We start from the raw sequence: 21534 nt of genomic DNA on the forward strand, positions 1-21534 counted from the left end.
CCTCCCTCCCTTCCTTCCTTCCTTCCTTCCTTCCTTCCTTCCTTCCTTCCTTCCTTCCTTTTCAGCTCCCACTTATGAGTGAGGACATGCAGTATTTCTCTTTCTGTGTCTGGCTTATTTCACTTAATTTTCTCCAAGCTCATCCATGCTGCTGCAAACAACAGAATTTCATTCTTTTTTTTATAGCTGAGTAGTATTCCATTGTTTGTTCTGTGGATTTTCTTAGAGGAGGAGATAAATGTGACCGAGATACAATAACTTGGATATATGGGACTCGGTAAAATAAGATCAAAAGTGCACTGGAAAATCATTACTGCGTGTTCCTATATTTATGCCAGTTAGGTAACAATTAGATGACTTGGTCAGAGGTTGACAGACTTCTCTGTGAAGGGTCAGATAGCAAGTATTTTAGGCTTTGTGGACCGCTTTGTCTCTGTCTCAAATCAACTCTGCTCTTGTACAGAGAAAGCAGCCATAGACAATATGTAAATGAATGATCTGGTCCAGATTTCTGGATTTGACCCATGGGCCATAGTTTGCCAACCGCTGACCGAGGGTTATTTTAGTTCTGAAATCCAAGGGTTGATAAGGAAAAAAATAAGGCTTTGTAAGGGGCGACAGAGATTACTGGAAATCCTTTCAGTGGAATGCTGGAGTCTCCAGGAATTATCTAATCCTATAGGAGTTGGACTTTGTCTCTGTCTGGCTATTACACAATTCTGTAGAGGAAGAAGTAACTAGCAGAAAAGTGATAGTCATGCACGTTTCCTGTTCATAACTGTGCGAGGGATTCCTGGTCATGGCAACGCAAAATATGTTTCCCCTGGAAAGAACGTAAGTCTTTCTTAGTCAAATCCTCATCTGATGGATTGTAACAGCTTTCCAGTTCCCTCATTAATTAATAAGTTAAATAGAATTTTGTCACATGTTCATTTATATTAGTATGAAAGTCATAATTTTACTTTAAAAAACATTCTCCTTTACCACAGTCTGTAATTGGAACATGCACAGTGAGGACTCTGGTAGAATGTGAAAGTGCAAGAGGTGAGAGATTGTCACTCAAAAACAAAAGCTATAACATTTTTATATGAAACATGTTGGAATGGGGTCTAAGTGTCTGTCATGCCCAAACAACTCTTCTATGCAGAAATACGTAAATCCTCATAAAAGAGTTTATTTTGTAATTTGAACTGATTCAAGCGTGGGCACCATGGTCTTGCTACGTTGTCTCCAATAACTCCAAATATTCTCTCCACACGGGAGATCCGCCGACTCTCAATGGAGCGCTGGCAAACACAGACACCTGAGTGTCACTGGTAGCTATTGGTACTTACTCCTTCTCTGGGTTGTTCTTTTGGAAATACTCGAGATGATAGGAAAACAAAGGGTAAGAGCTCGCCCGCTAAATTCTTCTGAAGTCACAGAAACATCCCTGGGGAGCAAAGCCTGGAGGCTGAAGTGTCAACTACAGCCCACCCAGGCAGTGTTCCCAAACGGCCTCTCGTCTCTTATCTCAGACCATGAATTGGACTTTGCATTAATAATAATTTAGAGGGATTGATGCCCATGCTAAGGATGTTTTAGACTCTACAGTGGTCATTGGGATAAGGGATTCAAATAAGACTAGAAAAGGAGGTAAAACTTGAAAGAAGCCCATCTTCTGGATCTTAGTGTGTATTTCAGCATGTCTGTGACAGCTGACGTACACAAGGAGAACAAAGGGACAAAGACAACAGACAAAACGGAGACTTAGCCTTTTTACCTTTCTTTCTCACAATTAAACAAAGAAAACCAGAAGATATTTCTTACCCTTCAGATATTTCTCACCTCTGAGCGTGGGAGTGATGATTGTAGAAAGCAAACTTCCAGCATTAATGGCCAGATAAAAGATGGAAAAAAATCTGTTTCTTTGTTTTTCCTGTCATGGAAAGGATACAGTTAAACTGTGATGACTCTGGCTATGTATCAACTGAGCAGAGAGCTGAGGAGCTGACTTGACTTCTAACTTAATAGCGGTCAGCATCTGACTTTCACAGGTACTCGAAAGGAATCAAATGGAGAAGAGACTTCGTGTCCGTGAAATCTGATTCCCGGATATTTAGAATTCATTGATGTGGTTTCCGTGGAGACATGTGCTCTCACCTGGGTTTCTTCAAACTGGTCTCCACCAAATGCAGACACACAAGGCTTGATCCCTCCGGTCCCGAGAGCTATGAGAGCGAGGCCGATCATGGACAGTACCCTAGAGAGAAAAGGGGGTGCAGATCCTCAAAAGCAGGAGCCTTCTCTTTCCCCTAAATTCCCTCAGGGACCAGGTACAGTGGTAAACACATAACTCACAGCTGCATGAAAACTTGAGCTCCCGGGCCTTCAAGTTCCTACCTTTGTCTAATCATTTAACTTCTAGAAAATTTAAAGCACTGGTTTGAAATCTGAACAAAGACTTACACAGGGAATTCTTTTATAACCTTATCATTTCCAGTAAAAGCATAGGTAAATAAAATGTTAATTGAACAAATAAAAGTATTTTGTCTGGTGCTATCATAATAGACTCGTAATAGTCATTAAATGACATTGGAAAACATGATTTCATCACAAAGCAGAATATCAGGTTCTGCAGTCTGATATTAACTTGTTTACAGAGTACAGAAGACTGGAAAGAAGTAGAGCAAAAGATTTCTTGTTATGTCTAGGTGGTGAGATTAAGGGTTATTTATTTTAATTTACTTTGTATTTTCCAGGTTATCTGTAAGTGTTTTACCTCCTGGATTGAAAAAAATATATATATTCATAGCATTTATCAGCCCTCATTTTGTAGTTATGTTAAATTTACAGTTAGGTTCTACAAATTTCAGGTTTTACAAGTGTGTATCCCGTATCTTCTTGATTGCTAATGTTGCTTACAAATACTAAAAAAAAATTATGAAACAGACAAAGTCAAGGCAGATATTGCACAGGGAAAGAATTCCTTAAAAATCATGCTTCCTGAGTTGATCTTCCTTAATCAGCCAGCCAAAGCACCTCTTCAATCTTGTTTGCCTCTTAATACAACTTGCGTTTAATGTCACTCTAAGCATTTAAAAACATGGCCAGTTGAATATTGCATATCAATTACTCTTATGAGAATGTTAGGTATGTTCCAATACTAATTCCATGAAATAAAAAAGTAGCTAAGATTTCTTGAGCACTTACCACTTAACCAGGCAGTGTTCTAGGTGCTTTCCCTGGACTAATCCGCACAGTCCTATATATGGTAGGTACTATTACAAATGAGGAAACTGAGGCACAGAGGTTAAGAAACTTGCTCGAGATCACACAACTAGTAAGAGGCACAGCCAGAATTTGAACCCAGCCTGACTCCAAACTCTGTTCTTAATCGATATTACAGATGAGAAAACTAAGGCACAGAGAAGGCAACTTGCCGGAGGCCAGACAGCTGCTCTGTGGGAGAGCTGGGAATCAGAGCCTGACAGTCGGAACTGACAACGGTGCTCATAGCCACTCCCCTGTACCACACTGTTCCCTCTGGCCACCAAGGAGGTTGCATCAAGGGACCTAGTCTGGACAGCAATTTGATCAACTGACAAACCAGAAATGCAGGGACTGTGGATACTAATTTGAGTTTCAATTATATTTTCCCAGCCCAAAAGATGGTTTACTCATAGCTCAAGGAACTGAAGCACAAAAACGGGAAACACAATAAATCTTGACAACTAGTCTCCTGGGTCAGACTGCAGTGAAGGGAAATTAATCCAGCAGAGGAGCATTTGTCAATAACATTTGCCATCAAGAACCCATCACAAAGGGCTGGGACAAATATTTATGAAACTCAATTACTGAAAAATAAGCAGGAGTGTGGTACAAGACAGAAAACCAAAAGTCCCAGAGTCTTGAGGAAACCTGGAGGTGTTAAGGATCAAGGTTTGTGGGAGGTATGTCCCTCTCGGGAAGATCGGGACTAACATGAATACCCTGCCCACTGACCATACATCATGTGGGACAGGATGGCCCGAGACAGCCAAGCCTCAGCATGACGAATGCCCCCAGACAGCCAGCAGGACGGCGACACACGGAAGCCCCAATGCTGAGTCCATTAAACAGCCTTCTCCATACCACTGACGAGGGAGGAAAAGCCTCCTCACACCCACGGCGAAGTTCAAGGAAAAAGACGAAGAGATACAGCGCCAAGCAGCCGGGGGTGCGGTGGGGTCCGGGCAGCCGCCAGCCTTACTCACACGTGCACGGGAAGGCTGTCGGGGGTCCCGTCATGGTTGTGGTCCGTGAGGTCATTGATGGAGCTTACCGCGATGACTACTTGTCCAATCGTGTAGACGATGGAGAGTGACACAATTGTCCTTTGTTTGAAAGGGGTAAGGAAATCAAAATTAGTGGCCCAGTAGCTGGCCTCTGCCTGCTCTGCCACAGAAGACCCCTCCTTTAAAACACACCGGAGCCCAGGCACGGAGTCACGTGGTTCTCAAATGTGAGCAAGACTGGCACCTGTCACCAAGGCGCACCGCACACGAAGGCAGAGGGAGTTTGGCCCACAGGACTGAAAGGCGGGGAAAGACACACCTACCTGTCAACCGTTTCAAAGATTCAACGTCTTACTCTACTGAACTACGGGTAGGCCAAATAAGTAATACTTGGCCATTTTCATAGCATTCTCTTGAGACAGTGAATGTCCCCGCGTCTGCCACGTCCTTCCTCTGGCCTGGAGGAACCTCTACTTCCTTCCTCATTGAGTCCTGGGACGTTTCCTGGCACCCGCACGGGCTGCGCTCTTGGAGCTCTTGTTGGAGGGCTGGGGGGGTGCCCCTCAGCCACATCAGACCACGTGTCCTCCCTGCCCACTAAGCAGCAGCGGGAGCCCCCCAGCAGCCAGGACAAGTACTGGGGAGTGTGTTTTCCTAGCTCCTCAACTCTGGGCCTCACACGTCACCCTGCTCCTATTTCAGGGTGAGACAAAGATGCCATGTGTGTTTGAAGGAGGAAAACCCTCTACACATGCTCCTTGCATTCACGTTGCCAGATGCCAGGCGCTGTGCGAGGCCCCGGGGACACAACGCTGGACGGGAACAGGCCTGCAAGTGCTCTCCTAAGAGCCCACGTTCCTTGAATCTTCCTTCCCAGATTCCACCGTCCCAACCACAAAGCTTGTATTTCCGCTTTGGCTTGCTTGTTAACCAGAGAGTTCCAAGCACTCACTTGAACTTTCCCAGCCACGAGTCAGCGATGACAGCCCCGAGAATGGGCGTCAGGTAGCACAGAGCGACGAACGTGTGGTAGATGGCCGTGGACAGGTTGTCGCCCCAGCCGATGAAATTCGTGAAGTACAGAATCAGGATCGCTTTGCACAGAGGGCGGGGGAGAAGGGAGACAAAGTTAGGACAGTCACGGCCACTGCAGGCTTCCCGAGGGGCGCCACGTGGTGGCAACGGTTACCTCTCATTCCATAGTAGGAAAATCTCTCGCAGAACTCGTTGACCACGATGAAGAAGATGCTGAAGGGATAACCGAGGCAGCTCTGTCGAAAAGAGAAACAGTGTGGGACTGACACGTCCATGTGCTCACACCGGCGTCGCTGCAGAAAGAGCAGCCGTGCACTCAGTCACCGAGCAGGGACCGTCCGCAGGGGCAGCCGGGCGGGGATGTTTCTAGTCCCATGCAGGGATCATCCCACACAGAGACAGCGGGGAGTAGAGCAGCAAGCTTGGCTGCTAGTCAGGGAAGGCGGGTTCCCAGCATTTGGCACAGAGGACACCTCACCCGAGACTCAGGACGGCTCCTCATCCGTATATGGGAAGCCAATGAGTCACAGTTGTGAACATTTAGCAGCCAAAGAGATCGTAAAGTTTACAAAATGAAGATCCATGGAGAAGGAAAAAGGCTACTCACATATGATTTGGACATTCCTGAAAGAAAAACAAAACGCCCATGTTAGAGTCAAGCGCGACAACCCTGCCTGCCGCGTGCGCTCTGGGCCCCTGCGACGTCGCAGGGCAGCAGATGAGCCGCTGGTCCCTTCGGCCTCCCCGGCCCGGCCCAGCTGGCCTCCCTCCTGCGTGGGGCTGGCATCTGTGTCCTGCTGTAACGAGCCCCTCGGGCAACGTCCATGCACGGTCAGAATCGAGAAGCAGAAGCTCAGGAATCATGCCCCAAACATCTCCTCCTTAACGCACTGCAAACGCTGCCCATTGGGGCAGAATCCAAGCGCGTTAGCGTGTTCTTCACTATCTCCCGAGGTCATGGGCTTTTGCCAGGATTAGATAAGTGACATACAAAGTGCTGATGGGAGCCTTCCACAGCCAGGCTTCCACCTCCATTCCCCAGCACCTGGGCCTGCAAGCCCCTCCCCACACACAGACGACGCCAGTGACACCCGCTGTCTGCTCAGGGACCAGGCTGTGAGCTCACCTAAAGTCCTGCAAGCATAGCACAGCGACTCCTCTGCAGGGACGGCCCCGCCCCTTTTAATGTGCCCCTTCCTGCCCATGCTTGAGTCTGAGCACCGAAGCATCCTCTGGCATGCCTATGTTACGACGTGTAATCATGGACAGTTTATATTCTAGACGGAGTCCCTTGAGTGGAGGAATCACGAGCTGCCCAGCATACCGCCATCTCCACATCCCAGCACCTTCTACAACACCTACCACCAGTGGGACGAACGAACCAGAAGAGCATGAAGAAAAGTCAGGAGAACAAGCGAGTCGGAGCCAGCCACGTCCGATGGACCCTCCTGTCCCTCAGTCCACAACCCCAGCCCCTGCTCTCCGGTCTCCCCTGAGTTTGGCAGGAGCTGAGCCATACCTTGTCTCTCGTCCTCACACCTCTGTGCCCTGCTCCCTGCACCAACACATGGCCCTCTATTTATCCACATCGGTCACATGCTGCACCCTTTTCCATGGGAATCCATCCCCTCCCCCTCACCAGTCCCTGCTGACCTCATCCTTGAGGTCTTTGTTCTCAGGGCTCCCCGAGCATGCCCTGCCTCTGTTAGGAATCAGTGACCCTGGAGCCGTGGGTCTCACACTCAGGTGTGCCCCAGAATCACGCTGCTGGGCCCCGGCCCCCAGGGTGAACTCTTGAGCTTGCATTTCTAACGATTCCCAGATGCTGCTGCCGCCGGCCTGGACAACATGCTTTGAGAACCACTGCACCGGAGAATCAAACATAATCCTTAAATCCCCATAGCCACCCACGTGGCCCGTGCTGCCGCACAGCTGCTTGTCTGAAACGCAGCTCGACTGGAAATCAACGCTTGCCTCTGTGGCCAGTATCTGGGGAGACCGACGTGTCCTTGTACCCGAGGACTTGTGTTTCTAACAGGTTCCAAGGTGGCATCAGCGCTGCTGGTCCAGGGGCCACACTTTGAGGAGCACATTCAGGCTGCGATGTCGTGTGGCCCGATGGGCCCATGTGAGTAAGTCTGATCACTTCCCTAGCTCTGCACACGCCGGTTGTCCAGAGGGGAGACCGAGCACACTGACGTCTCCACCATGGCTCCCCACCTACATCTCTCACACCCTTCCCCATTTGGGACCCTTCTTCAGATGGGTCACTTGCATTGTCATAATGTGCAAGTCCCAGGCCCCATGCCACCATGAGCAAAACCACGGCCCTGCATGAGGAACTCCTCCCTGGCCCTGACCTGCTCCCTTCTGGCCATACCCTGCCTCCCCCCTCGAGTCAGTGGGCCCAGGGGCCTCACACTGGGGGGTCTTGCGTTCTTGCCTACTTAAGTGCATTTTAGATGCTGTTTTAGTCCTGTCTGAAGATGGGAAATAAACTGTCCTGGCCTCCCAGGACCCAAATTCCCCACTCTTTCTTCCTGCTAAAGCTCTGGACGGAGACTCCCCAACACTCATAAGCTGATTTTCTCCCCAGTTAGACTCCCCTGTGGCGAGGGCAGCCCATGAAGAGTGGGGGCCACGCAGTCAGCCTGTGGTGGGATCTCAGCTCTGCCACTTGCCAGCTGTGACTGGGTGAGCCTGTCCCTCCTCCTGCCAGCACAACAGGCGACCATGGCAGCCCTGGGGTGGAGTCTCAGGGAGCAGGAGCCCAAGCCGAGCATGCTCTGCAGAGTGGAAATTGAGCACGTGCTGAGCATGTGCCAAAGAACCGTTGTGGTGGTGTTTCAGTGACAGAGTACAGTGCTCAGATTCCTGCTCTGCCACTCACTGGTGCCACTGGCCTCTCCACACCCATGGCCTCCCTCAGCGCCAGGAGGCTGACCTGCATGGATGCATCAGTGTCCCCATGTCCTGCCGTGGCTTCCACTGGGTTTGTCCAGTGGGGGGCCCTGGGAGATCAGAGGGAGGGAGGAAAAGTCAGGTATCCATTTTCCCAGTGTCCTCCCTGCAAAGTCACCTTGGACCAGCTGTGTCTCCACCTGACTCTTACTCCGTCCAGGTGTGGGTGACTGTTCTTTCCCTCATCCTTCAGGCCAACAGGGGTAACAGTGGGGCGACTACCGGCCAGGGTCCATGTGCTACCATCTACAGTTCCCTGCTCCCCCACCTTTTCTAAATAGTCCCTTCGTGAGTAAACCCTCCTGCTCTGAGTATGCCATCTGCTTCCTGATAGGACCGTGGTGGTCCAGGGCACAGGTGCAGATGCACACGCTGCTGTCTTTTGTCACCAATCTCCAGCGACATAGGAAGGACCAATCAGGCAAACCCGCCTTGTGTGAGCTCGACACAAAGCCGGCTGTTGGAATTATTCACAGCACGGGGTTTCACTACACTGCTGCATTTTCTTGAGGACACGGATTGCCTTGGGATGCTTTGTCTGCCTAGGCTTCAGATAATGGAGCCTGCCCACTGTCTCCCAAAGACGATGCAGGAGTGAGACCCACATGGAGGCTCCTGTCGTCCTCCAGATGGCCTTTCTCTGGAAAAGCAGGAGGGAGCTCTGAAAACCCCAATTCAATAGACGCAGACTGCAGCTTCATTATGGTGATTCCTTCCCCGTGTTCCTTGGAACTTTGATTCGCAAGCAAAGACTTCATCTTCACAGGTTCCACCTATGCTTTTTTGCTAAATATTATTTAGCACCTATTATTTGCTAAATAATAATGGCAAAGATGTTGTTTCCTTCAAACATATACAGGGTTACAAAAAAGAGACCAAAACATTCAGAGAGCTTAGATCTTATTTAAACAATCATCATACCCAGGACTAAATTATAGGGAAAAAATTCCTTAACTCGTTCAAGGGCAAATCTGAGATTGAGTACCCAATGATTTACTACTTCACGCAAGAAGCATTTTATTTTCTGAAAGGTATGCATTCCAAAGAGCTGCTTTTTTTATTGCAGGGCATAGGCTGCCAAACTCTTACAGAATTTAGAGTTATCTACTAGATGGAATGTTGCAGTCAGCATTTCTTATCTTAATACACCTGTGTCAACAGGATTACTATTGTAGAAAGCTCACGTACAGAAATGGTGTCTGCGTTGAGACTTAGGCCTGAACTCAGATTTCAGCTGCCACAAATAAGAGCTGTTAACTTTGGTACGGTGGTGTCTGTAGTTAGTATCCTGATACTGAATCTCATCAGCATATTTGACTGGTCTGACCTTTGTGGCATCACTCCTGGACCACTGGGACTGATCAGAGCCAAACCGAGTTGGCATCCAGACTCCCACGTGGCGAGCTTGGCCAGCACCTGGTACACAGTAACCTCTGCGTAAGTGCTGGTGCTTCTTGCTGTCCCAAGCCTAGCAATGGTTTTGCCTTTCTCTTGGCTAAAGAATTTAATAAAATAAGTGTATATTATACATTTCTATGATTACTGACTTGGGGTGGGGAGAGATTGTGAAAACGAGGAGGAGACCCCCCTACTCCCCACTACTTAATGAAATCTCTCCATTAATGCAAATATTTACTACAAGGCATGTTTCATATTTTGAATAATTTAGGAATAAAAACTCTAACTTTAATGTTTTATTGCTTAGATAGTAGTAACTCCCTCAGCGACATGAAGGGTGCAGAGAGTGCATTTCTAGGAGGTGGACTTGGGAAGTTAGAAGGAACAAGACATTTTGCTGAGGTCTAAGAGAAGCTCTCACCTGTGGGAGGAGAGAAAACTGTTTCTGATCATTACCTGGAGTCAAACTGAGGAAATAACGTAAATTGTACATAGTGTTTTCGGGGCCCTCCCGCAGGGCTCAGTCTGCACACTCGTTGGTTAGCAGTGGCCCTGCCACCTTCACCGTACGCCGCAGAAACAGCCTGTTTTCCACGACTGCCTTCTCCCCCACTGAGAGCGTCATTACTCCTCTGACGCATCGACAAATAGCTACATGAACACAGCACATGTGACGGATGGCTTTCAGAATGCCACTTTAATCAGTCTGCTGGTTTGAGCGACCACTGCCAAGAGCAAATGAGTTATCTGTCTTTTGAGAATGAAGAAAGTCATTAAATCCTAATAGCATGAAGCTACTTCAGAAGTGTGGAGAGAGTGGCACTAATGGCAGAGTGTGGGTTTTATTAAGTGACTTTGCAAGACTGGCAAGATGACACTGTAGGGGACGGCTCAGCCCTGGGGACCTCACACGTGTCCACACAGGTCACCAGGCAAAGGCTTGACCACAGCTGATCTGAGTCCTGGCAGATGCCCCGTGGTCCTCCCAAAACGCAGAGGACGGGGGTCCCTGAGGAGACCCCTGTCCCTCGCCTCCACAGTTCCGACAAGGTGGGTTTTCTCCCAGCCCCTCAGGAGAGAGCCGCAGACATGAGACCACCAAGTGGCGGTCTGGCAGCGGCTCCCCAGCCATGGGTCACTGCCCAACTCGCCTTGGGTCATCAGCCCTGTTGTTTTGGTGTCACCCTCTCTGTGGTGTGGGGCAGGGACCCCAGGAGCTGGTACCCTCAGCTACTCCTCCTGCACTGTCCGTGTGAGTCATAAACTGTCTCACTGCGTCATCACCGTCTGTCCGTCAGGCCTCGCTTTGTGTCCTGTGTGTGACAGCCATGCCTCCACCTTTCCTTAAAACATCTCCCTCGGGCCGGCCCGGTGACGCACTGCTACAGTGTGCCACTTGGGAGCGCGGCGGCCCTCCCGCCGAGGGTTCGGATCCCACATACAGACCGGCCGCTCACTGGCTGAGCGAGGTGCGGGCGCAACACCGAGGGTTGCGATCCCATTGCCGGTCCCGGTCCCGGTCCGGTACAGGCGTGACAGTGAGGGTTGCGATCCGTTGCCGGTCACGAAAAAAAAGGAAAAAAAAAAAACCATCTCCGTCAACCTGGGTGTCCGCTGCCCAGGTTTGGGGACAGCCCTCGGTCAGCGTATGAGTTTTCTAGGGCCGCCATCCAAAGTACCTCAAGCTGGGTGTCTTGAAACCACAGAAATTTGCCGTCTCATGGTTTTCGAGGCTGGAAGTGTGACATCAAAGTGTGGGTGGGGCTGGTTCCTTCAGAGCCCACGAGGGAGGGTCTGTGGCGGCCTCTCCCCCGGCTCTGCTGCGTCTCAGCTTGGAAAAGTGTCACCTCCATCTCCACGGTGGCCTTCACATGGCCTCCCCTCATGTATGTCTGTGCCCACATTTCCGCTTTGTATAAGGATGCTGGTCATACTGAATTAGGGGCCCACCCTACTCCACGATGACCTCACCATAACTAATCACATCTGCAACAGCCCTATTCCCAGACAAGGTCACACTCTGACGTAGTGGGGGTTCAGGATTCCACGTATGAGTTTGGGGCTACACCATTCAACCCATACAGTCAGAGGCCATTCATAGTGTACGGCTTATTGCTTTAGGTTCCAGATACCTGTCTACTTTTTGGAAAGGTTTCTGTACCTGACTTTCTAAAATCATAGGTGTAAGAGGCCTGTATCAGCCACCTTCTGGTGGTTTTATAAATCACCTATGACTTTGGCATCTCATTCCCATAACCACAGCTGTGAATCTCTAACACCGTTCCTGTTCTCCTTCAGAAAGGAGACATCTCTGGGGGCCCCGGGAGCCGGCCACCTGTGCACTTGCTCAGAGACCCGCTCCTGCCTGCAGGGAAAGGTCAGTGGGCCGGGGCGTGCTCCGGGGTGCTTGGGTAGCAGGCTGTTAGGCAAAACAGAGATCCAGGCACCGGCCCTAAGTCCCACCTCGGGTCTAGGCAGGGAACAGGGACTCAGGTGAGAAGATTTCCCTGGGTGTTAGAACAGCAACCCTTGCTCTCTAAGTTATTTTCTTTATCTATTCCTAGATATTTTTATTCCAGAAGAACGTCCCTTGTTCAGAACTTAGAGTTAGGTTTACTTTAAAGGCATAAGTGCTGAGAGTGAATAAACAAATATAGTCACAGTTTAAGGAGGAGAGAGAGACACTTCCCCAGAGTGGGGCCTAGAAGGGGACAGAGGACAGAATATGAAAAGAAGAGGCCACCAGCCTCCTGGGCAACACCTGCCTCACCTCCAGCCACACACACCCAACAGGCAACAGAAACTGGCATATTAGAGTCGGCCCTGATAATACTGTGTATTGTCACAGGAGAAGACCACGCCAAAGGCACATAGTGTCACTAAATTAAAAGGAACCAATCTCCTGGTCTTTTGGTGGATTTGTTTTGGAAGCAATTAAGTTAGAGACCCTAACTTTTACACATGAAGATTTTTAACTCTAACATCATAAATCATGTCTAGAAAAAATGCTTTACAATCACATTAGTATGAAGTTAGGCCCCCAAATCCTGTGTCCTGTGGAGCAGTGGCCACTTTACCACCCCGAGGGTTAGCTGTTCCGAGCTCAGACCCCCGCTCAGAGCAGTCACTGCTCACATGCTCCCAGTTCCCTTCCCCTCTCGAGGCCTCCTGTCGCCCGGCGAGGAGCTGACAGGTTGGGCCATCGTTGGCCTACCACTGAGCACGCAGGGTCCCAAGAGAGACCTTGTGCACTCTGCTCATAGCCCAGAGTCTGGTTGGTCAAAGTCTGGGGAAAGGGTTTTCAGGGTGAGGCGTCAAGACGGGATCTGCAGGGATACCAAGTTCAGCTGTGGCTGTCAGGGGAAAATGGGGGCTGAAGTCCAGTCCAGGTGGGTCTGCCCCACCCACACTGTACCCCAGAGTGACATTTCTCCTTATTGAAGAAAAGGCACTCTTTCTGCTAAGCACAAAGGCATCGTGTGGCTGGAGCCTTGCAACTGGGAGTGTGGCTTATAGACCAGCAGCTTCAGCGTCACCAGGGAGCTTGCTAGAAATGCAGAGTCTCAGGCCTCACCCAGACCTACCGACTCAGAGCCTGCATTTTAGCAAGATTTCCAGCTGACTCCTACAAGCACTTTACAGTCTGAGAAGTGACAGCCCAGGGGTGACCCTGGGGATGTCCTCAGAGTAGAGGGCCTAGGTTCTCTCAGTTCTCCGCATGCCACCTCCAGGGATCCCAGTCTGTGCTCAGCCCCTGCCCTAAGCCAGCCCTGTGAGACCCTTAGCCTCATCGATCATTCCACACTCTGTGTGACGCTCCCAGTGGTGGGAGTGACCTGCGGTCATCAGGGGATGGGGGTGGGTTTGCTGGCCCTCTGGACCCTGCTTCCTGGTTACCCCACATGCCAAGCGGCCTCCTTCCTCAGGGCCTCACCACAGGCCTTTGAAGGCGCGGCTTCTGGAAGTTGTTTTCTAGTCTGCTTGGAGAGCTTGCCCTTGCCTCTCTGGGAAAGCCTGGACATCAGAGAAGCCACCAAATCAGAGCTCACATTGGGAGTGAGCCCCTTAGCTTCAGCCTGCAATAAAGAATGCATTGGTCCCCACTTGCCCCCCCAAAAGAAGTTAGGCTACAAAACCACGTACGAATGCAAACTTTTTGCCCAGTGACATTCAGGTTGTACATATCTCATTCCTATCATGGGAACATCTATATGAAAGTTCTAGAAGTAGAATGTTGGTAAAATATGTGTATTTTAAATTTTATTAGGTATTATCTAACAATTCTCAATAGAAGGGTTAGGTGACTTTTTTTTCATCTTCTCTTGTAATTTTAGAATAAGCATAGAAGAAACAGTTATATTTAAAAATTAAAAGGAAAAGTTAAACACTATGTGTAGTTAAAGATTTCCTGGAAACTTCATCCATGGCTGTGTAGTACAGAATCAATAGAGCGTGAACGTAATTTCAAGAGTTCATTTGAGGTAAATTACCTGTGTCTACTCTACCACTTTGAGTGTTTCTGATTTCACCTAATGTTACACATGGGGTTGTTTTCTACATACCAGTTTTGTTACTAAACCGATCGTTTAGATCCACTGATTAATTTAGGTCGATTAGAGCCATGACCGGAGAATCCATCTGTCTTGCTAAGGCGAGACACTGGTCACTAAACAGCATCTAAACTAGGCTGCTGGCCGCAACGCAGTTACCTTTACACCCTAAGAATATTCTCCCCCTAAAGGCATACATAAGTGATATACATATTTCAGAGAGAAAATTTTCTCTGTATCATGTGGGGGATTGAATAGTGTCCCCCTCCTCCCCAAATTCATGTCCTTCCCAGAATCTGAAAATGTGACCTTATTTGGAAATACGGTCATTGCAGATGTAATTAGTTAAGATGAGGTCATACTGGAGTACGGTGGGCCCTTAATCCAAGGTGAGTGGTGTCCTTTGTTAAGGGTTAGGGACAAGAGACAGACACAGACACATGGGCAGAGGACAGCCATGTGACAGTGGTGGTGGAGAGTGGAGTAATGCGGCTGTAAGCCAAGGAGTGCCGGGGACTGCCAGTAACATCGGATGCTACGGGAAAAGCATCGTGGAACAGACTCTCCCCTAGAGCCTTCAGAGACAGCACAGCCCTGCTCATGCCTTGATCTCGGACTTGCAGCCCCCAGAACTGTGAGAGGACATTCTGCTGTTTCAGAACAGCCGGCGTGTGGTACCTCTGTGACAGCAGCCACGGGAAACTAATACACCTTGTGAGTTTATGTTCTGTTTCTCCTGAGAGATATAAATGTTCATTGTTTCCTTTACTATGATAAAATATACATAAGCTAAAATTCATCATTTTCACCATTTTTAAGTCTGCAATTCGCTGGCACGAAGCACACTGACACCGTTGTGCAGTCATCGCCACCTCCCTCTCCAGAACCTTCTCATCTTCCCAGACTGAACTCTGCACCCACCAAAACCCACTCCCCATCTCCGTCCCCAGCCTCCCAGAGCCACCATCCCACTTTCTGTCTTTGTCAGTCTAACTACTCCAGGGACCGCATGTGAGTGGAGTCCTGCGACATTTGTCCTTCTGTGTCTGGCTTATTTCATTTAGCATAATGTTTTCAAGGTTCATCCATGGTGTAGCATGTGTCAAAATTTTGTTCCTTTTAAGGCTGAATAATGTCCCACTGTATGGACAGATCACATATTGCTGAGCTCTTTCTTTCTGCAGCCCCTCTGTCCCTTTCCTCTGCGGAGCTCTGGTTTCCCAACCGGCACATGACTGGGAGCCAAGGCCAACCCTCCTCAAAGCAGCCAGCGACCGTGTCTGTGTCTGCCGCACCAGAAACCCTCCCCTCTCTGAGCTTGACAGTCCCCTTTCGGACCTTCAGGATGTTCCAGTCCTCTGTTCAGGGGACGGAGGGCAGCAGGAAGATAGAATACTTCATCCCAAGCCTGACCGGTTAGCTGTGGGATTTCACGAGCCAGTGGGCTGAGGAGGGGGTGTGGGGTCGGCCGGCCCCTGCACTGTGGCCCCTCCACACACCTGCTGCTGCTAAAGTGGCTCCCCACCCCAGCTCCACTTTCCAGGGCTTGCCCTCTGAAGGAGAGGATTTCCCATGAATTAACTTGAAAAAGAAAGAAAAGAAGCTAAGGCCACAAGGTTTCAGGCCCAAGTTTAGTTTATTTCCTAACGACCAAGCTCAGCTTCCTACTACTGGCTTATTCATTAGTGACTTTTTCTCTAACAGCCTCCTTCCCCGCATAGGGAGGCCACAACTGACCTCTTTCATAGTGCAATGGCTGGTGTGTACACGGGGGTGGCTGGTGGGGGGACAGCAGCTTTAGTTATTCTGCACTGGCAGACATAGAGCAACTGTGCAAACAGGATGCCAAGGGGAGGCTGCTGCTGCTTCTGTTGCTGCCAGGGCCCCCGACAGCCTCCAGGAGGCCACCACCGCTGCTGCTGGAGGCTGCTGTAAGCTGCTGCTGCTGCTAAGGAGGCTGAGGACTGAGCTCACGTTGGAATGAACGTGTCAACTCTGTCAACAGCTCCTGGGATCTTTCCCAATTACCTAGTTCCCAACCTGCATGTGAGGGGTCTGTGACCCAGTCTGTACAATGGGTTTGAAGGGTCCGTGGGCCCTAGCCCGACACTACTTCAGTTCATTTCCAGGTCCCCACTTCACTGCAGCCCTGGATAGTCATTATTCTAGCTCCTTCCATCTGTCTCTTTTCTGCCTCCTTCCCATCATGGTATTCTCCAGTCCAGGCCTTCATGAGCTGGGAGCAAAGGTTTGCCCCAAGAAAATGAATGGATCATTCATTAGGAAGAGGGGACCAGGCTCAAATGTCTCAACAAAGATCCCCCAACCCCCCTGGCCTGATTCCTGATTGAATGGAAAAAAGGTTTATTTCTCCCAAAACATCTTGAAGGTACAAATGCACTTTTGCTATGTCCTAATAGAGCTTATAATATAACCTTGTCACTCGAGGCAGATTGTAGAAGTTTTAAATACTTAGTTTGAGAACTTTAATCTGCTTTCTTACATAAGTACCTTTGTAAATTTTCTAGTCTTCAGTCTGATCCTTCAACCAAGAATCACTCATGGGCATGTGCTGATTGTCACTATTCCCCATAGTGGCTGGATGAGTCTAAACCCTCTCTGCCACCAGACACTCCTTTCAGCAGCCCAGTGGGGGCTTTGTACAGTTTCCAGTCTAGGAACCTGGGAGGAACTAGACCTTCCTCCTTTTTATGTCCCTGCGGAAGATCCTGTCCCTCTTCCCCTCAGCCGTGGCACTGTCCAGCTGCTGGGACTGTCCTTTAATCCTGCACTCCCGAAACCTGAAGACAAGAGGGGCCACCGGCGGGCAGATGGCCCGCCTGACACAGCCCTGTTCATGTCAAACTCACAAGATGACCCTGCACTACCGTTTCCTCAGTGATGTATTTCCAGCTTCCCGAAACCAAGGGACACAGGCACAAGACAGTGAGTGCCTGGCTCCTGTGTCACAGCCCCAGCCTTCATGACTCAACGATTCCCACTTATCTCCAGTGACATCGCTCTTCCTCTTTCGCCATCCTCAGGGAAGAACGCGGAGATGCGCCTCAGACGCCACCCGTTTCTATTTCCTTATCAGCTCACCTGGGACATCTACCCACTTGGTCTCCTGCAAGACATGGAATCAAGACGCAGTTGTGTCCCAGAGACACTTCCACCCCGAGCTGGGAAACGCCACTGGTGGGGTCGTCCCAGCCCCCGTGGCTCCAGCCACTACTGATGGCTCAGTAGCTCAAAAGGCAGAAGGAAAATAAATGATTCATCCAAAAATCCACGTAAACAAAAACATCGAACAGTTCTACTCAGGACGTTTTGTAGACTATGCAAAAATGTAGCATTAAGATGGCAAATCCGGGCTGGCCCGGTGGCGCACTGCATTAGTGCGCTGCTTGGGAAGCGCAGGGGCGCTCCCGCTGAGGGTTCGGATCCCACATATAGACCGGTTCCCGCTCACTGGCTGAGCGAGGGGCGGGCGCAGCACCGAGGGTTGCGATCCCGTTGCCGGTCCCGGTCCGGTGCGGGGGCGACACTGAGGGTTGCGATCCGTTGCCAGACACGGAAAAAAGAAAAAAAAAAAAAAAAATGGCAAATCCTCCAACTTTGACAAGTCACTGCTAGCTGCCGCTTTCACTGGTCTCGTACCACCGCATTTACCTCAAGTGTAACTTGGTGGGAAAATGCTGTTATGGGCTTATGTTCCTGCCCCCTGAGGATATGAGATTCTTCAAGGTAGGATTATTTTATACCCTCACTCACACAGTAATAAATGTCTGCAAAAATAAGTGATGCAGGCCCACCCCTGCCAGCCCCAGCTGGACCACATTGTCACTCCTATTTATTTCTACTCTACCTGCATTCTTAAGTCAGCATCCACAGGCCACTTTCCAAATTCCACCTGCTAATTTACCCAAAGCTTCATCATCATGGACATGTACCCACATGGATAAGCCGGGGGCCAGACGGTGCTAGATCTTCCCATGATCTCATGTTTAGGGCAGAGTAACAATTCTCGCACATGGGCAAGCATCAAGAAAAAAAGAGCCCTGCCATTTAGAGTCAGTTAGAGCCTCTGTTCTCCCAGCGTGGACCTGGGGCCAGCAGCATCAGCATCACCTGGGTACTTGTCCAGACGTAAATCACTGAGCTCTACCCCAGACCTGCGGAACCAGAGCCAGGGGAGAGGGGTGGGCAGTAACCTGTCAGAATGGACCCTCACTCAGGCGAGTTGGATGCATGCTAAAGTCTGAAAACCACCGACCTAGAACAACATCAGCTCAAAAGAATCCAGTGTTAAAAGTTCTCTCTTCTTGCTGCTGGCTAGGAAGAAAGTCAAATGCAAAAGGCCCCCTTCAGTGTGGAGCGACCTCGGCTCCCAGCTGGACACTTACAGCTTGTCGCAGGAATGCAGCTTCCCTGGCACTTCCGCCTGTGCTCTGGTTGAAGCAAGAGCTTCCAGGAAGAGGAGAGAATGTGGAAGGACTTTTAAATGACCAGGTTTGAGGTACCTTCAATGCTGGTCCATTAACACTCCAGGAAGAAGGTGACTTGGAAAAACTCATCGGAAGCATATACAAGGCCGGCCAGGGCTGGATGGGCAGGGGTACAGAAATATGATGAAGTATCCTTCATTTTGTGAATGAATTTTTCAAATCAGCCTGGAGGCCATGGCAGATAGAGGCAGGAGCTTGCTTCATAGAACTTGAAGCCTTGTACTTAATTTTCAGAGTCAAATATGTGGCAAGTGACAAAGCAGAATCTAAGGTTTTCTACGACCAAAGTGTGGCACATAGTTGGTGAAAGCAACAAATTTAGTGTAGACTCTTGCTAAGTTTTGGATAAGGGAGTGGAGTAGGGTAAACGGAAAAAGACCAAATATTTGAAATCTTCAGCAAAAGCATCCCCAACCCTCCAAAGGCCTCCGAGGCTTGCTTCTCGTCACTGAGGTTCTCCCAGCCTCCTAAGAAGTTCTCTGCCATTCGGAGACCCAAGTCAACTGGACAGCCCTCGGGAAACAGCCTTCCCTCCTGCCCGACTCTGAGAAGCACAAAGACCCTAGAGCAAGGGCAGAAACTAGTCACGGGCCAGATCTGGCCCCTCCTGGCTTTGCATGGCTCGCAAGCTAAGAATGGCTTTTACATTTTTAAATGACTGATAAAAATTTATGACAGACTATTTTGAGGCACATGAAAATTATATAAAATTAAATGTCAATGTCCATAAATAAGGTTTTATTGGAACAGCTCCATGCATTTAGTTACATATTGTCTATGGCTGCTTTCCAGCTACAAAGGCAGAGTTGAGAAGTTGCCACAGAGACCACATGACCTGCAAAGTGGAAATTATTTACTGCTTGCCCCTTCCCAGAAAAGGTTGCCAACCTCCTCCTTAAAACAAAGGGTCTGAGGTTCTTGATCCCAACAAGACACTGCGGCCAGGTTTAGCTGTGCGTTGTCACACCCTGCCACTTTTTGTCCTCTTTATCATGGATTCTTGTTGCCTGTGTTACTAAGTCTAATAAATGCCCAATGGCACAGTTTGGAATCTCCCCCACTTTCCTGTTCATTCATAACTTCTGCCCCTGGGTGCCCATGGAGAGGGAAAAGACCAAGCATGAAATTTTGTTTCAATTGCACCGTGGGAGGAAGTCAGTGACTCCTGGCACAGGTTTCTCTAAGACCCATTTCTTGCTTTTTTGCCTCCTGTCTTCTTCACCAAGTGTTCCTAATGTCCCCTTCAGTCACTAGGGGATCTTAAATTTTGGCATAATCTGTGAGCCAAAGAACTGTTATTAAGAGTAAAAAGTTACTATTTTTTTTTTCTTAAGTAATCCTTGCTATTGAAAATTCAGGACTTCAGTAAAAATCAAACCAGTGTCTGAATATAAACTTCTTGTTCCTAATCACAGGCTATGCCAATCTCAGTTGCAAAAAAAAGCACTTAAAGATCAGTTTGCAAACTAGAAAGCATCAACGCATTTGGAACCACGCTTTGAAACGCCTTTGACAACTATTCCGATTTGAACCACCTGTTAGAAGTGCTAAACATGGGTCACAGAATTCTAACTCAACACGGATGCTATTCAGGCATTTGGTATTTGAAGACCAAAAGAAATACTTCAGAGCACAAAAAGTTTCCCAGAAAGTCACACCGAGTGCTAGCGAATGGTGTCTGACGGTGGGACCAGAACTCCAGCCCAGGAGTCCACCTGCCAAGCTGAGCTCTGCAGGCTGCACCCGCCGACAGTCTCCACCCAAGAGAGAAGTTGCAGGTCCTTCTGCAATGGGCACAATTAGCCACAATTAAAAGTTCAAAGTGTGAGCCAAAGTGCTCCTGCTCCCGAACCACGACCCGGTGTGGCAGAGCAGGATCTGTGAAAGCCCGTGGGGCTGCCACCCACCAGGGGCTCAGCAACCAGGGGCAGCTACTGACATTTCCACCTAATGGCTGAGGAAGTTGAGGCCCCCAAGAGCCTCGTTTACTGATGCGAGGTCACAGGGGTAGCGAGTGGAAGGACTAGAATATAAACGAAGGCAGGCCAAGCTCGGATCCCCTTCTCTCAAGCACGTGGCCACCCTGGGCCCATCACGGCACAGCTTTGGGGCAGTCACTTGACTCGGCTTCCCCATCTTTAAGAGAGAGGAGCTGGGCGGATCTGCCCTCTCTCCCTGCTGTGGCTCTCTGCTTCTGTGTCAAGTCAAGGGTGGTGGCTATTTCTGAAGCAAAGCAGGGGTCAAGTGGTCCTCTAGCTGTTTGGCTGACACTCCACGCCTATCAAGAACCAGCTATGCAACTTCCCGAGGACAGTGGCAGGACGTTAAGAGGAGGCTACAAAGAGATGGCCTCAGTTCCTTTTGGACCAGGGCTCCCTCCGGAGCTCCAGGGTGACCTCCCTAGTCACAAGCAAACGAAGTGCCAAGATAGCCACAAAGCGCCCACCAGACAGAGGCAGGCTCCGCTGGCCCTGGCATCACCAGCCCGGGCAGCTTTCTGCCAGCTCCAGTGTGACCCAGTCCTTCTTCGAGACCACCGCCGGCCCGCAGGGTGGGAACACTTGGACCGAGAGTTCCCAACAGGCGGCGGGTCAAGGTTGTCGCGTTCGTTCTTGCAGCCTTGGAGTCCGAGCGCCTCAGGGGGAGCGCGGTGACCACTCGGGAGGAGACATCGGGCGCCCCGCAACCTCCCCCGACCCCGCAGACCTCCGGATCGCCACGCTTCCCGCCGCCACGACGCGTCCCCGCCCGCGGTGCCAGCTCTCCCGCTCTGAGCGCCAGCCGCAGGGTGACAGCCGGGACCAGCGTCCGCAGCCCGGCCCGGGC

At 49.8% G+C, this 21534-nt stretch overlaps 1 protein-coding gene across 1 annotated transcript in view; it reads right to left on the bottom strand.

The window, feature by feature from the left end:
* The window catches only part of SLC15A1 (solute carrier family 15 (oligopeptide transporter), member 1), a 44937-nt gene extending 34662 nt beyond the window's left edge, over window positions 1-10275 (bottom strand). Inside the window, exons 1-8 of the mRNA XM_008578509.1 lie at window positions 10184-10275; window positions 8182-8302; window positions 7032-7280; window positions 5446-5584; window positions 5209-5350; window positions 4236-4355; window positions 2143-2242; window positions 1828-1918 (exon numbers count right to left, since the gene is read on the bottom strand). Coding sequence (XP_008576731.1) covers window positions 1828-1918; window positions 2143-2242; window positions 4236-4355; window positions 5209-5350; window positions 5446-5584; window positions 7032-7280; window positions 8182-8302; window positions 10184-10275 — 1054 coding nt within the window. The remainder of the gene's footprint in view (window positions 1-1827; window positions 1919-2142; window positions 2243-4235; window positions 4356-5208; window positions 5351-5445; window positions 5585-7031; window positions 7281-8181; window positions 8303-10183) is intronic.
* Window positions 10276-21534: the final 11259 nt, after the last annotated feature.

This window comes from Galeopterus variegatus, unplaced genomic scaffold (genome assembly GCF_000696425.1).
Source record: "Galeopterus variegatus unplaced genomic scaffold, G_variegatus-3.0.2 Scaffold74, whole genome shotgun sequence".
Classification (NCBI taxonomy): domain Eukaryota; kingdom Metazoa; phylum Chordata; class Mammalia; order Dermoptera; family Cynocephalidae; genus Galeopterus; species Galeopterus variegatus.